This window comes from Marmota monax, unplaced genomic scaffold (assembly GCF_021218885.2).
Source record: "Marmota monax isolate L192 unplaced genomic scaffold, Marmota_monax_Labrador192_F-V1.1 WCK01_AAM20220418_F8-fsc00013, whole genome shotgun sequence".
Taxonomy (NCBI): Eukaryota; Metazoa; Chordata; class Mammalia; order Rodentia; family Sciuridae; genus Marmota; species Marmota monax.
The window spans coordinates 20,924,314-20,940,713 of record NW_026692202.1 but is presented as its reverse complement, the minus strand read 5'-3'; the positions used below and the strand labels follow the sequence as shown (position 1 = coordinate 20,940,713).

At 34.6% G+C, this 16,400-nt stretch overlaps 1 protein-coding gene across 5 annotated transcripts in view; it reads right to left on the bottom strand.

The window, feature by feature from the left end:
• Rars2 (arginyl-tRNA synthetase 2, mitochondrial) overlaps positions 1 to 16,400 on the bottom strand; it is a 92,102-nt gene that overhangs the window by 51,377 nt on the left and 24,325 nt on the right. For 3 of the 5 annotated variants that reach the window (XM_046431704.2, XM_046431724.2, XM_046431734.2), the window contains 5 exons: positions 15,220 to 15,317; positions 10,653 to 10,688; positions 8,912 to 8,967; positions 5,652 to 5,735; positions 2,080 to 2,156 (listed from right to left, as the gene is read on the bottom strand). In XM_046431704.2, the coding sequence (XP_046287660.1) occupies positions 2,080 to 2,156; positions 5,652 to 5,735; positions 8,912 to 8,967; positions 10,653 to 10,688; positions 15,220 to 15,317 (351 nt within the window). The remainder of the gene's footprint in view (positions 1 to 2,079; positions 2,157 to 5,651; positions 5,736 to 8,911; positions 8,968 to 10,652; positions 10,689 to 15,219; positions 15,318 to 16,400) is intronic. The other 2 variants (XM_046431714.2, XM_058575753.1) reach the window with 1 other exon arrangement.

Genomic DNA, 16,400 nt, shown 5'->3' with positions numbered 1-16,400 from the left:
AATTAGGCACAAGACAAATAATGAAAGCAACATCAATGTTCCTTGAGCTTTTAGTTGTTCACATGAAAAGTCCTGCCCTTACTTCTTCCTTACAAGAGTATAGATCAACTAATAACCTCTAACATAGGTGCCAATCTCCCACTATTTTTATTTTTTGGGTACTAGGGATTGAACTCAGGGGCACTTGACCACTGAGCCACATCCTCAGCCCTATTTTGTATTTTATTTAGAGACAGGGTCTCACTAAGTTGCTTGGCACCTCGTTTTTGCTGAGGCTGGCTTTGAACTTGTGATCCTTCTGCCTCGGCCTCCCAAGCCACTGGGATTACAGGCATGTGCCACTGTGCCCGGCTAATCTCCCACTATTTTTATGAATCTCAAAAGGCAGAAAACATACTAAGCAGCATAGAAAGAAACATGCTTATGCTTCTTTGGAATTTGAGAATAGATATGACTAAAATATTTAAAATATTACAGGAAAAAAAAGGCTTACTATTTGCAGGATTAAATACAAACTTTAAATTGGGTTAGGAGAGAGGTATGAGGAGTAACTTTCAGGTGTCAGACTCTACTATAAATCTATAATACAAGGTCTCCAAGCAAATATTTGTATATTTTTGTGCCATGCAGTATCTCTATGGACCTGGATTTGATAAAAAGTTTGCTAAACTTATGGTAAAAAATACCATTATTCAAACGCTAAAAACATAAAGTAGTAAAAATTCCAGGCACTTTATTTATAGATAACCAAGAATCATTAATTTTTTAAAAAAATTTTTAGTTGTCAATGGACCTTTTTTATTTATTTATTTTTATGTGGTGCTGAGACTTGAACCCAGTGCCTCACACATGCTAGGCAAGCACTCTGCCACTGAGCCACAACCCCAAGCCCAAGAATTATTAATTTTTAAATTCTTATCTACGGGCTGGGGATGTGGCTCAAGCGGCAGCACGCTCGACTTGGCATGCGTGCGGCCCGGGTTCGATTCTCAGCACCACATACGAACGGAGATGTTGTGTCCGCCAAAAACTAAAAAATAAATATTAAAAAAAAATCCTCTTTTTAAAAAAAAAAAAAAAAATTCTTATCAACAAAATTTTTAAAGGGAAAGAGAAATCTGGTTAATATAAATCAAAATATATACATTTAAAGTATAGTGAGGGCATGGACTCCGGAGAAAATGACAAACCTTTAAAGGTCTTTTAGAAGTAGAATTTGTTCAATTATAATGGCAAAGCCAGCGGCAAAAGAAAATCATATAATGAAAAGGAAAATGAAAAACTGCTCTTGATGGCTCTGTCTGGGAAGTATAGTATTATTTTGGCAAATGCTCTTCCTGATGCACAGGCAGAACATCTTTTGATCTGACTCCCTGGTATGTCACATTGGCTGGCACTGTATCTGTGTTTTCTTTGTGAGGTCCAGAAACAGCAGAGAGAGCAATTGGGACAATGCAAAGGAAACTCATCCATGGAAATTACTCAGAGAGGAAGAGGTTTACTAATGAACTCCAGGAAAGATGGAAGCTAGAAGACGGAGAAATAAAGTATCAAGAGGACTAAATGAAGAATAGAAAGGAGTTTACATTGGGTAAAGAGCCAGGAAAATGAACTGGATGACAAAGGAAAAAAGTATACACAAATTCAGAGGGAAACACATATGCCTTTCTCTACACTAAAAAAACAAAAAACAAAAAAAACCCACAAAACAACAAAACCAGAAACATTCATGTGTTACAAGTCTAAATGAATGACACTTATTACTACTATTAGAAAGCTGCAATACATCAACTGACAGAAAACAGAGAAATTTCTCAGTGTCTAATCTGCTATATCCTATGTGTTTATTCTTAAGAAGATTCTATACCTGGGAAATAATGTCTCTGACCAACTAAAAAAGTAATAACAGAAACACTTGGATTTGGAAATGAAAAGAACAAGCTAGAAATATGAAAGCAATACTTTTGATTTTTTGTTCCTTATTTTAAGGAACATATTTATAAACCTCTAGGATCAAACTGGCTACCAAATTGCACAGAACTTTGAAGCATTTTCTAAAATGGCTTCTTGCCAACTTACTTCAAAGAGATGCTGCAAAGGATTGGACTGGAGTTTTTCTTCATAGCCAAACAGTTGAAAGCCTGTTCCCAGAAGACCTACCATGATAATCCATAAATGAAAAATTATAAAATGGAACAGCAGAGAATAGTTGTGGCAGGAAAAGGGACAGTTGTATAAGATCAACATCTCATATTTATGTACCCTGAGAACTACTGCAAAATACATTTTCAACCTTCTGTTATCCTGTAAATGGATACAAGTTAAATTCAATATATTAAATGACATAGGCAATACTGTATAATAAATAGATCACTGATATTAATTCACAGAAACCAAGACTATGAACTCAAAGGCAGGGTCTATAACTATTTTCATCTTTGTATTAACAGTGTTCAACAACTCCCTAGCAGACAATAAGAAACATTTATTGAGCAGTTACTCTGAGATGCTAGACACTCAAAATTTGTGAAAACAAACAGATGGGAAATGATTTAAAACTTTTTTTGAACTTGTAGGTGTGAAAGTAACACACAAAAGTAGTAACGGGCTTGGTGTTATAATGTTAGTCCCCCAGCCCAGGTAATAGACATTAAACTTAGTTGCATTCTGCCGTTAAGCTATATCCCCAGCCTTATTTGTTTATTTATTTATACATACATACACATACATATACGGGGAATTTAACCCAGGAGTGCTTTATCACTGAAGTACAACCCCAACCCTTTTTATTTTAAGACAGGATCTCGCTAAGCTTAGGGCCTCACTAAGTGGCTGAGGCCTCAAACTTGCAATCTTCCTGCCTCTGCCTCCCTTAATATTAGTTTTTAAATTGAAGAAAACCAAAAAAGATAAAATTCAAAACATACCTGATTACTTCTTCCATTCACAGTAGCTAAATGACAAATTCTTTTATTTAAACACACATATTTTCAGTCTTTGATGATAAGTTAAGGGTTCAGGAATAGTGCTATTCTAAATTTTTTTTAATACTAAATAAGGTTTGCAAACTAGGAATGGAAATTCCCATTGTGGACTGTGAATATATATATTTTTAAGAGATTTTTTGGCTAGGGTTGTAGCTAAATGGTGGAGTAATTGCCTCACATGCATGAGGCACTGGGTTCAAAATTCAGCACCACATAAAAATAAATAAATCAAATAAAAGTATTGTGTCCATCTACAACTAAAGATATTTAAAAAGAAGAGATTCAGCCAGGCGCGGTGGTGAATGCCTGTAATCCCAGAGGCTCAGGAGGCTGAGGCAGGAGGATCACAAGTTCAAAGTCAGCCTCAGGAATTTAGCGAGGCCCTAAACAACTCAGGGAGACCCTGTCTCTAAATAAAATACAAAATAGGGCTGGGGATGTGGCTGAGTGGTTCAGTACCCCTGAGTTCAATCCCCAGTACCAAAACAAAGAAAGAAAGAAACAAACAAAAAGAGATTCTTAAAAGGTTTTAATATAAACTAATTTCAGTTTGAAAGGACATATGTAGCCTGAGCTAAGAGAAATGTGTAGTTTATTATTTTGAAAGTCAATCTGTTTCTACAACAATGTCAATTACAAAACTTCAGAGCTAAAGGGCCTTGCTGAAGTACATTTTTCAGGCTCAGAAGAATGTGTAATGCTAATAAACATGGTTATATATAATGCCTTTGGAACTCAGAAATAATAACTAAAGCAAAAAAAAAAAAAGGGGGAGCAGGGCATGGAACAATGAGTAGTGTGTTCTACAAAAGCAGAAATGGGAATAAGTAAAGGCCATTCCATTTAACATTCAATCTAATCATGTTTAAAAACTAATTCTGTTCTCAGGAGCCATCTGCCAACTTTCAAATGGGGATAGCTGAAACAGCAAAATTTTAACTCCTGAACAATGATGGTTATAATGGAAATGTTGACAGATCATTAACCACAGTAGTCCTTCAGAGAAAAACCACTATAATAAAATCCTGCAGCTAAAATTTAATGAAAACCATAATCACATATTTGCTAATGACTGTGAAATGCCTAAATCAGTTAAACTAATATAATGCGGATACCATCTATTAGTCTGACTGTTGAGCCTCAGGCCTAAACCTTTTACTACCAGCTGTTGTGAACTGCAGGTGCATTTTCAAAATCCAGGGCTTTTTTCCTGATTCCTTCACAGTGATATTAGGGGTACTATTAACAGAGTCAACCCCTTCTAGTGTCAGAAAAAGATTTTTATTACCTAAAGAATAATATTCATAAGAGAAGATCATGATAAATCTATGAAAATATTTCTTCAAATGAACTAGACTTTCTTTTAGAAACTATGAATTCATTTCACTGGATGTGGAACATAAGAGTATCAGTGAATTTCAGAACTGGCAATGTGCATTGCATACTTTCATACAAGTGTTAAAATATTACCTAGTTTTTTTTTTTTTTTTGATTAGTATTGTAAAACACTTCCCAGGAGTTTCGTTCATCATTCTGAGCGCCTCTTATGTGCCAAACATTACAGATACAAAAGTAATTAAGACACAGTCCACACTTTCACAGAACTTATCTAGCAGGGGAGAGAGGCCCACAAAAGAATGCAATAAAACAAAAGCCTATATGAGTGGTGCTGGCAGGCAAGGGTGTGTCTGCACATCAGAGAATGCTTTACAGATGTGGACAATATGGATGCATCTTAAAAACATGAAAAGTTTGTATTCACATGTTACCAGCCCCCACTACTGCTACCATAATATCTTCACTAATCTTGCCCTCCCCCAGGATGACTGGTTTATATGAACTAGGAATAGTTCCTAGTTAACTGGCAAGAAGAAAGACAATTTGTGGTGCTTAACTGTTTGGGCTTCTTTTTTCCTTTTGACTTCCATCCACTATCACTGTATAGTTACTACAACCAGCCTTATTTGTTTATTTATTAGTTTAGTTTTGGGGAAGCCAAAGTATCACACTTTTTCTTCTAGGTCATTTGTCCATGGTAATAACAGATCCCATTTCATGTGGGCTAGACCTCAACAGATTTATAAAAAAAAACAGGGATGTGGTTGAGAAGGGTGTATATAGCTAGATTTATTTCTGCCCTCACCAATAAATGTATGCTACTTTTCTTTATTAAAACACTGATGGTGGAATATGATGATCATTATTATCCAAAGTACATGTATGAAGACATGTGGTGTGAATATACTTTGGTTACAACCAGATATATGAAAAATTGTGCTCTATACATGTAATAAGAATTATAATACATTCTGCTGTCATATATAAACAAAACAAACAAACAAAAACACCTATCTACCTCCCTACCTCAGGTCTTGCTCTAATTGTGAAGCTTCCTTCCCAAAACATGTGTGGTGAGAATTAAGTCTTAATAAATAAAATAAGATTATGGGCTGGGGATATAACTTAATGGTAGATCATGTGCTACACATATCTGAGGCCCTGGGTTCGATACTTAGCACCACAAAAACAATGTAAGAAACCACGTAGTGCACACTATTTCATGCAGTGAGATTGTGCCAATAATCTGTTCAGATGAAAAAATGATGAGATATTTTAAAAATTAAACTTTAAAATGAAATGAAAAAAAATCTCAAATGCACTTACCGAATTGCATACCCCAGTCTCCAAGGTAATTTATTCTTGTTACTTGATGTCCTAAAGCTTCTTTGAGATTTGCTATAAAATTTCCTAGTAATCAGTAAAAAATATAGTTTCTTACTTTTGTTACTAATTTTGGCTTAAGAACTATATGCTTCTCTATTATCAAAGTATAACAAAAAATTCTTTTCATAAAATTTGCCAACTCAATTTTTTTCATTAAAAAATATTGTTTTCATCTATGCTATGAAAGGAAGTAAGGAATTACTTTTAGGAAAGTAATTTTTCAAAGAATCTCACCATTTTTACAAGAACTTTTTTCCTTCTTCTTTTTCTTTGAACCCAGAGGCGCTTTACTGCTGACCTGCATACCCACCCCTTTTTACTGTTTTTTTTTTTTTCCTCTTTTTAGGTACTGGGGATGAAATTCAGGGGCACTCAACGACTGAGCCACATCCCCAGCTCTAATTTGTATTTTTTAAATTTAGAGACAGGGTCTGAGTTGTTTATTGCCACACTTTTGCTTTTGCTGGCTTTGAACTCTCAATCCTCCTGCCTCAGCTTCTCAAGCCACTAGTATCATAGGCATGCTCCATTGTGCCCAGCTTTACATTTTATTTTGAGAAAGGGTCTTATGAATTTGTTTGAGGCTGGCCATGAACTGCCTTAGCCTCCTCAGTTAGTGGGATTACAGGCATGCCCCACTATGTCCAGCTAAGAACAGACTTTTCAACAATGTTACTAATGTAGATTGGGACACAGAATAACTGCGATTCCTAGTCAATTCCAAGAATAGAAAAATAACAGAATTTTAGTGATTAACAAGAAATAAATAATTTGGCCAGGCACAGTGGTGCTAGCCCATAATACCAGTGACTGGGAAGGCTGAGGCAGGAGGATCCCAAGTTTGAGGCCAGCCTCAGCAAGTTAGCAAGGCCCTAAAAAACTTAGTAAGACCCTGTCTCAAAATAATAAAAAGGGCTGGGGATGTAGCTCAGTGGTAAAGTGCCTATGGGTTCAATATTGACAAAAGAAAAAGAAATATATTATTTGATTATACCCTAAGAACATGGGGAATAAATGTTCTATTTTTCTAAATAGCTTTTTCAATATCTTTCAATCACTATAGTCCATCCTCTGCATCCTTAACAGTATGCAGTAGTCCAAGGCTTTTACCTTCATGTACTACTGATGTGGTTTGATGAGACTCAACATCTGTTTAACTCTCCCTTTGGTATGCCCTTATGTACTGAAGAGGCTAGAAACCTTTTTTTTTTTAAAGTGTATTTCCCAGATTTTCTTGTGGTTAGGGTTCCAGAAATCCTCTAGGTTTGGGTAATCAAACAGACTTTGCATGAGATTTAGAAGGGGAATGAATTACTTCTATTTTTTTCTGACAAGCACAGTTGTAGGTTTTGTTTTTTTGTGGCACCACTAACAGAAGTGCTAGTGTCCTCTCGTGAAATTTAAGGGAGTTGAAAGAAAGGTTATAAGGTTGCTTCTTTTGCTTATATGTATTTTAGAAAACATGACACAAGCAGTAACAGTCTTTCAATTGTGGCCATATCAGTATACTTCTATTTTCCACTCTCTCCAGTCCTGGGGATTGAATCCTGGGGTTGTTCTAACATCAAGATACACCCCAGCATGCATCTCCCCATCCTCTGCAAACACTGTTTAATTTTTTGGGACAGGGTCTCACTATACTGCTGAGGCTAGCTTCATACTTGCATCCTTCTGCCTCAGTCTCCCAAGTCACTGGGTTTAAAAGTGTGTGCCACCACTCTGGGAAGTCTAGAGCAGTAGAAGTGACAGCAGAAGAGCTAGGAGCCCCCTTAATAATCAACCCCGATGATGTAATTATGAGCTCCATTTTTGTCGGCTCAATCAAAAGCTTCTTCAGCTCTCCTAACAACTTTGTAAACCACTCAATATCATATAATAAATCCTTTCCTGATTTAAGTTAAGAGTCAATTTTGTTTTCTGCAAATAAACCCTCACTGATACATGTACCTGATTTAAATTACTACAGCTATTGTCTTTGGCAACTTCTCTATTTCTAGACCATCCAAATCTACATAGTCCCAGCAACAAGAACCCACTTCTTCAGCTACAACTCAGATAATGTCTATTTTGCTACTATCTTATCTATATGTTATCTTCTATATTCAATTAAATGTCTACACCTAGGCTTTTGGAATTAGACAAATTTTAAGTCCTGGCTACAATACTTACTAGCCATGTGATCTTGGGAAAGTTACTTTTGGTATTTGAGTTTCTTGATCCATAAACCATATTAACAGTACTTTAACACCAGGGTTGTTGTGACATTAAGTGAGGAAATACATGAAAACACTTGGAATGGTAAGTTCTCAATAAGTAATACCTCTTCTCGGTTCAAATATTTTCTTTAACTATTAAAACAACTTTACTGTACCCTACCCATCATTTATTTACTCCTACATTTTTCTACTTACTCATGTAACTTTTCTTATATAGTTCATTTCTTATATTCCTTTCATCAAGTCTTATTATTTCCTCTCTTAAAATGCTGCTCAAAAACTCAATGAGAGTTGACCCTATATCAGTGATACTCTATGACATACATATTAATTCCACCAATTTTTAAAAGTATTCAAGTATGAGTTAAGAGACTCTCTTGAGCATGCAATAGATTTCTATTCTGGAAGAAAGACTAGATGAGATAGATTTTAAAGTGCTTTCCATTTCTAATATAATATAAAACTCTAAGTTTTAAATTGGACTTCTGTAAAATGTAATGCTTTAAATAAATAAAACCATATTATACACTGAAGCATTACGCTATGCAGTATTATGGTAATCTCTGTTTAGAATAGTCTTGTTTTAACTTCCTATCTTGCATATTTCAGTTAGTGCTCACTTTACTGAGATTTTCTTTCTTAAATATATGAAGAAAAAAATCTGGAGGATTACTATCATTCCCACATAACTATTTTTATTTTGCATCTTTCAGTTCTCCATATGCACACACATTTTTTAAAAGTTAAAATCATAACATAGATGCCAGTTAAAAACGATTTCTAAGTTAATCTTTGGTTTTGAAATTATTTTTTAAATTTCTAAACCAATTCTTCCCATTTCATGTAATATTTAAGTTGCATTAGGCTCATACTGATTTAAATTTTTCTGTCCCTCCTTTTCATTTAAAATTAAACCATTATACTGTATTTACATATATTTTCCCAAAGGCATGTTTGGTATTTTATGTGAAAGTAAGCACTTACCTATGATGGTGGAACGCAAATGTCCAACATGAAATTTTTTGGCAACATTAGGTGAACTGGAAATAATTGCAAAAATTATTATTTTTTTTTTATTCTAAGAAAAAGAGTTCTATGAATTAATTAGGTCATGCTTCCATAGATTGACATAATTAGGTACTAGGGACTTTGGCAATTTAGGGCAGAGAAAAGGTAAAAATTAGACATGTAAAGATAAATTAGAATTCAGAAAGAATCATCTTAGTGACATTGATCCTATGGTTCATGAATTAATAGAATACACAGAAATATCTCACCTATGAAGCAGATATATTTAAGGATTGATTTAAAAGACTAAGTTCAGAGATAGTTTTGATTAACAAACAATACAGAGCACTGGGAATTGAGTTTAGTGTACAAGTTTTCAAATTTTTATTCTCTTAAAAAGTGCTGAGGATCCTCAAAAGCTGAGAAAGGAACCATCATATGACCCAGTTATAGTGCTCCTCAGTATTTATCTTAAAGAATTAAAGCCATTATACTATAGCAATACATGCATGCCTATATTTATAGTAGCACAATTCACAATACCCATACTATGGAACCAGTCTAAATGTCTATCAACAGATGAATGGGTTAAGAAAATTTGGTATATATACACAGTAAAGTTTTATTCAGCATAAAGAAAAATGAAATTATGTCATTTGCAGGAAAATGGACGGAACTTGAGAACACTATGTTAGGTGAAATAAGCCAGACTCAAAAAGTCATGGATTCAATGTTTTCTCTCACATGTGGAAGCTAGCAGAGGAAAAAGGAAATGGTGGTGGTAGGAAATCTCATGAAAATTAAAGGGAGATCAGAAGAGTAGAGAACAGTGACCAGGGGGAGTGGGGAGGGAGATGGAGAAGGTAAGAGAAAATACTAGAGAATGATACTGGCCAAATTATATTGTTATACTGTATGCATGAATGAATATGTAACAATGAATCTCACCACTATGTACAACGATAAGGCATCAATAATAACTATGAATAGAAGTATTAAGGAACCCAAAGAAATTTTGTTCATGAGTTATATATGCTAATATTCACTGTATCAGAAAAAAATTTTAAAATGTAAAAATATTTTTTAATGAAACCTCTCAGAATAATTAGGACTGATTCATCATTCCAAATTCTCAATCAACAGATCAATCACTTCTATGTGTGCTCAAAAGCTGACTGAAATCAATCATTTAACTATGGTAAATGCTTCTAGAGGACTTATTTTCTGCCATGCATTTTACATGCATTAACTCATTTAATACTCCAAACTGATCTGTTTTGTGTACACTTAAAAATGTCATTAAGTTTTTCAACATAAAGAAGATTCCAGCTAACATAGCTAGTAAATGAGAGTTTAAATTTTGTTTGGTCTCCAAGGCTTTGTTATATACTCTTTTAAAGAGTATTATAATTTAAAAACTTGATTCCACAGATATGTGCATACAATTACAGCATTACAAAACTACATATATGTTCATTCAAGCATTTAGGAAAAAAGTAAATTTCATTCTATAGACTTGAAAAAATACACAATCTACTATTTACAACCAAAAGAGAAAATCAAAAATTGCATTTATTCTTGCCTTACAGCAGTCAGAAAACAAACAAAAAAATTGAAACACTGGTTTCCAAACTGGACAACAGGCAATTAAGAACTGTAATCAGAGAATGAGAGCAAATAAGATCAGTCACTGAACTGTATCGCATTAATGTCTTACCAGTAAATTTGTGGGACACAGCAAAAGCAGAAAAATCTGTAGCATGAAATATTTATATTAGACAAGAAGATTTTAAATCAATAATGCTTGTTAAGAAATTAGCAAAAGTGGAAAAAACTAAATCCAAAGTAAGCAGGATAAATGGAAGTAATATAGATAAAGGCAAAAGTCAATATCATGGAAGAAACAATAGAAACACAGTTCTATAGCATAATTGTGGTGGTGATCATACAATCTATACACCTTTGCCCAAATTCATCAAATTATATGCTTAAATATGGTGAATTGTATTTGGATACTTATAATATCTAAAAAAAAAAAAAAAAAAAAAACTTTCACAGATCTTTGTGGTTTTTTCCTAAGATTAAATAGAAAAATTGAATCTATCTACATCTTCAAGCTTTGACAGAATGTCCACTGAAATCATCAATTCGTCATTTTCTTACATCACATTCCTCCTGAGAAAGGAATACAATAAAATGGAAAAGATAAATTAAATTCCTCAGGCAACAAAATAACCATTATGAGTTACAATTTGCTAAATCATTTTCACAAATAATTTACTTACTTTTGTTAAATTATTTCATGTAATTATTTTAATTTTATAAGAAAGAACAAATAAGAGATGAAAGAAATAAATTGTCCCATTTAAGATCACTGCATCAATTACTAATAGAACTGCTACTCCGACTTCCCAGATTCCCATTTTACTAATTAGACATGCCTAATCTGGTTTTTTAAGAATAACAGCTCACATTTTGAAACAGCAGGCTGGAAAGGGACCTGAGAAAAAGGAAGAAAGAAGAGAAAATGCTGCCCCAGCTAACTGTACTCCAGCAGATATGATCTGTACTGAACGGGGAAGGCTAACTTAGAAGAGAAGCAACAGTAATTAGTTTCAAGTCTTATACCAAGTCTATGAAAGACAGCCATGTACCCAGGCACTTTATCATACTGCTCCTAGATCTGACAAAATAACATGACAACCTACACTCTGTTAAGGAGGCAGTAAAAATATATACAATCAGAGTTAGCTCTATGAACCTGGGCAATTTACTTAATCTAGTATTATCATCTTAGTTTAGGGGAAAGTCTCTTGAAAACCAAGATTACAATTTTTGGTTTTTTAGAGAAAAGTTCCCTGCTCTGTATTCAAGATACTATATATTTTTTTAAAAAAAAATTATCCCACATCTCTCGTTTTCAAAAGAAATTCAAGAACATTTTTTTTAAATAGTAAATTTTGAACCTGTTCCCCACCTGCTGTCTCTACTTTGAAATCATAATGGTGACTGCTGGAACATATGGAAAACTTCTAAGGGAGAGAGGAGCAATGACTCCCAACAACGAAAGATAAAAACCATCAGAGAGAAATGCTAGCTGATAAGATAGGCTCTGCCTTCACCACATTCAAATGCTCACTTGAACAAAATTCATCCTTCTTTAATTGCTTTAGGAAAAAAGCAGAGAGAAGTAAATCCATAAACAAACTGCCATACAAAAGCCTACAAATACATAACTCAACAAGAACAGGTTATCTTTAGATGTTTCTTAAAAAGAAAAAGAAAAAAACATACTGTATGGGAAACATAAACTTAGGAAAAAAGCCAGGAAATCAGTGAGGAAAGGTATTTTGAGAACTCAGTTGGGGAGAAGGGATGGGGAAGGTGAAATAAAAATGCAGAAGATGTTAAAAGTGAGGACCAGTGGCAATTTTTCAAGTTGCAAGAAATTTACAGTGCTATTATTTGAGGGTTAAAAGCATGGTAGTAGATTCTATACTGCAGCCCTCCTAGTTTTCTTTTACCTGTTGGTTAGGTAATCTAAAGGAGGTTAACAATAATATGGTACTAAGTACCTCCCCAGAGAAGAAAACTGTGTCCTTCCTCAATTTAAAAGACATGAATGAAAAATAATTATACATTGCCACAGATTCTTTGCCATTTTCACCATTAAGAGATATAGCATACTTTCTTCCCTCTGAACCTGGAGGTGATCTTGTGACTTGCTTCAATCAGAAGACTCAGAGAGTGATGTTCTAGATGCTTTCACTTAAGAGTCCTGAACACCTTTGTAAAGAGGCCTGGCATATTGCTGGAGAGAATGTGGACAGAGAGAGAAGCCTGGACAGATAAGTTAAATCAATGCACTACCTTAGATTTCTAGCCTCACTAAAATCTCCAGATGACCAGTAGTTAGTTATATAAGTGAACTCAGACAAGTAGAAGAATCACTGCATACATCTAGTTCATATGGTTCATTTTAATAGTTCATCCACTAAAGTGGTTGTTGGCACTAATCAATATCTGGCAAACATTTTCTTAAACAGAAACTATTTTTAATAGGCTTTTGGGCCATGTGATCTCTGTCTCAACTACTAAATTCAAATAGTTCTACTCTGCTCACGTGCCTCTGTAATATGAAAGGAGCCATTGTAGATGAAATACAAAGGAATGTGCATGACTGTGTCTTGATTAAACTATTTACAAAAACAGGTGGCAGTGTATTTTGTGTGTGTGTGTGTGTCTGTGTGTGTGTGTATGGTGCTGAGGATTAGAATGCAGGGTTGGAAACGGTGGTGGAATATGATGGACATTATTATCCAAAGTACACGTATGAAGACACAAATTGGTGTGAATATATTTTGTTTATAACCAGATACATGAAAAATTATGCTCCATATGTGTAATAAGAATTGTAGTGCATTCTGCTGTTATATATAAATAAAAAATTAATAAAAATCAAACAAACAAACAAACAGGTGGCAGGCTGAATTTTGTCCATGGACTAAAGTTTGCAAATCTCCTTTTAATGCTGTAGTGCTTTCTTATTCAAGAAGAGAGGACTGAAAGAACAGGCCACTTTCTTAGAGAGATGGATTTATTGTAGCTCTTCTCTGGTATGAGGATGGATATAGGAAGTCCCTTTCCTCTTCGTCATGCAACAAACATTTAAAATCAAATTTAAATATGATGGTGCTACACTGAGAGTGTAAGATTCATCCATAACCATCTGCTCCACAGGAGCAGTAGTTCACTCAATTAGTCCCATCATAAATTGTTATGGTTTGGATGTAAGGTGTCCCTCAAAACCTCATGTGTGAGACAATGCAAGAAGGTTCAGAGGAAAAATGATTGGGGTATGAGAGTCTTAACCCAATCAGTAAATTTATCACCTGATGGGATTAACTGAGTGGTAACTAAAGGTGGATAGAGTATGGCTAGAGGAGGTAGGTACTTGGGGGCATACCTCTGGAGTATATATTTGTATCTGGCAAGTGGAGTCTCTCTCTCTCTCTTCCTTATCATCATGTGAGCCACTTCCCTCTGCTACACTCTTTTGCCATGATGTTCTGCCTCACCATGAGCCCAAGGAATGGAGCTGGCTGTCTATGGACTGAGACCTCTGTAACCAAAAGCTCCAAATAAACTTTTCCTCCTCTAAAATTGTTCTTGTCAGGTCTTCAATCACAGCAGCAAAAAAGCTGACTGAAACATAAACTGTCGAATCTGATTCTTATAGAACTTACCCTTTCTAAGAACAATAATGAGTGGCAGATAATACACATGTGGAATCTGAAAAAACCCACTCTCTCTGCTTATCCAGTTGGTGATCATAGCTAAGTTTAAAAGTTATTATTATAAATTACAATAAGGTAGTAAACATAAAATATTTCCCATATTGTTTCTTAAAAATTCTCCACAAGAATAAATACACAAGAAGACAAAAGGCCCTAGCATGTTTCATCTTTTTAAGTGAAAAAGCAGTTCATCAAGACTTTTTATCATTTAGGAAAAAAAAAAAATACTATCTCATAGTTTTCTTGAGCTGTCAACCTGTCAGCTATACTACGAAGTTGTTAGTTCTTAGTGTTCCCTTTATATTTTTGGTTATTTCAGAACAGTACAAATATTTGAGAGTTGTACTGACAGTATATTAGAAAGTAAAATGAAGACTATTTAGAGGCATATTAAAACTTCTAGCTATTTTCTGTTAATCAAAAGAATATATTACAGAGGCTGGGGTTGTGGCTCTCGCCTAGCACATGTGAGGCGCTGGGTTTGATCCTCAGCAACACACAAAAGGTACTGTGTCCAACTACAACTAAAAAAAAAGAATATACCACAAAAACTGCAAGGCTGTATTCTCTGGTAATCAGCTTACTTTAAAATTCTTAAAAAAATGGGGCTGGGGATGTGGCTCAAGCGGTAGCGTGCTCGCCTGGCATGCGTGCGTCCCAGGTTCAATCCTCAGCACCACATACAAACAAAGATGTTGTGTCCGCCAATAACTAAAAAATCAATATTAAAATACTCAAAAAAAAAAAAATTCTTAAAAAAATGAATAAATAAATCTAGATATTTTTCAAACTGGAGGCCCCAAATCCATTTTTATTCATTTTATTAATGGTATAATGAGTGATTCACCATGATCTTAAGAAGATAATATAATGTCACTATTTTGCAACTTTTCCACATGTAATTTACTGAGACTCCAAAAGAAGGGGGTGGAACACTTCCTGTCTAGTCAACTTAATTAATCTACCCAAAGATGGATGGTCACTCACCTGAATTCAACCACAACCTTCCTTGGGGAAAGACCAGAGAAAAGTTCACTTTTTAGTCCATATTTTGAGCCATCTTCTATTACTTGATGTAACACAGCCTGAAATATAAAAGGAGTGGGATTTAACAATAGAATAAAATTGCAATGTTCTTAATTACTTTGTTACTAAGAATTAAATGTTGCTAATTTGTTCATTCTAATTGAAGGAACTGAAAATTTTATAGCGCTGTCAGCAGCACCATTTTCAGCACAAACCTCCCTGTTGCTAATGCTAGTCACAGCAGTCTTTACAGGAATTAACTCTGATGGGGCTTTCTATGCTCACAAATCACATCTATTCATCCTTATAGTAGCCAATGATGTAGACAAAGATGAGGAAACTGAGGCTTAATGAAGTTAGGTAATACAGAAGTCCCACAGTAAATAATAACAAAATCAGAAGCAGCATCTAGTGTTTATTAAGTGCCAAGGGCTATGCTATGTATGGGTTAATTATTTAATTCTTATATATAATCATGTATCAATTAATTTAATTCTTATAATAGCTTCAGAGATAAGTACTACTTCTAGAAATGAGGAAAGAAAAATAAAGAGAGGTTAAGTAACTTTCCCAAGGTATTGCTATTAAGTCATGTAGCAAAAACTTTTCCCACTCCCCAGTGAATGTGTTAACTGCTGCACACATAATGTTGCAGTTCTTATGGTACTAAAGTTCACCAGCAATGGTAGGAAAACAATATAAGAACACATAGTTAAATGGCTATTGGCTACACAGTATAAAATAAGGAAATCCTGCAGAAACTTCTAAAACCTTCTAGGTTAATTTTTAGCTACTAACAGAACTGTTGTATAGTTCACGAACTTATACTTTGTTTTTTGCTAATGGTGATGATGTGTCTTTCAAAAAGTAGGATGTTGGGCTGGGGTTGTGGCTCAGTGGTAGAGCGCTTGCCTAGCATGTGTGAGGCGCTGGGTTCAATCCATAGCACCACATATAAATAAATAAAATAAAGGTATTGTGTCCAACTATGATACATACATAAATAAATAAATAAATAAATAAAGTAGGATGTAAGCTGAACACGGTGGCTCATGCCTATAATCCCAGTGACTTGGAGGATAAGGCAGGAGGATTGCAAATGCAAAGCCTGCCACACTCCACAATTTAGTGATACCATAAGT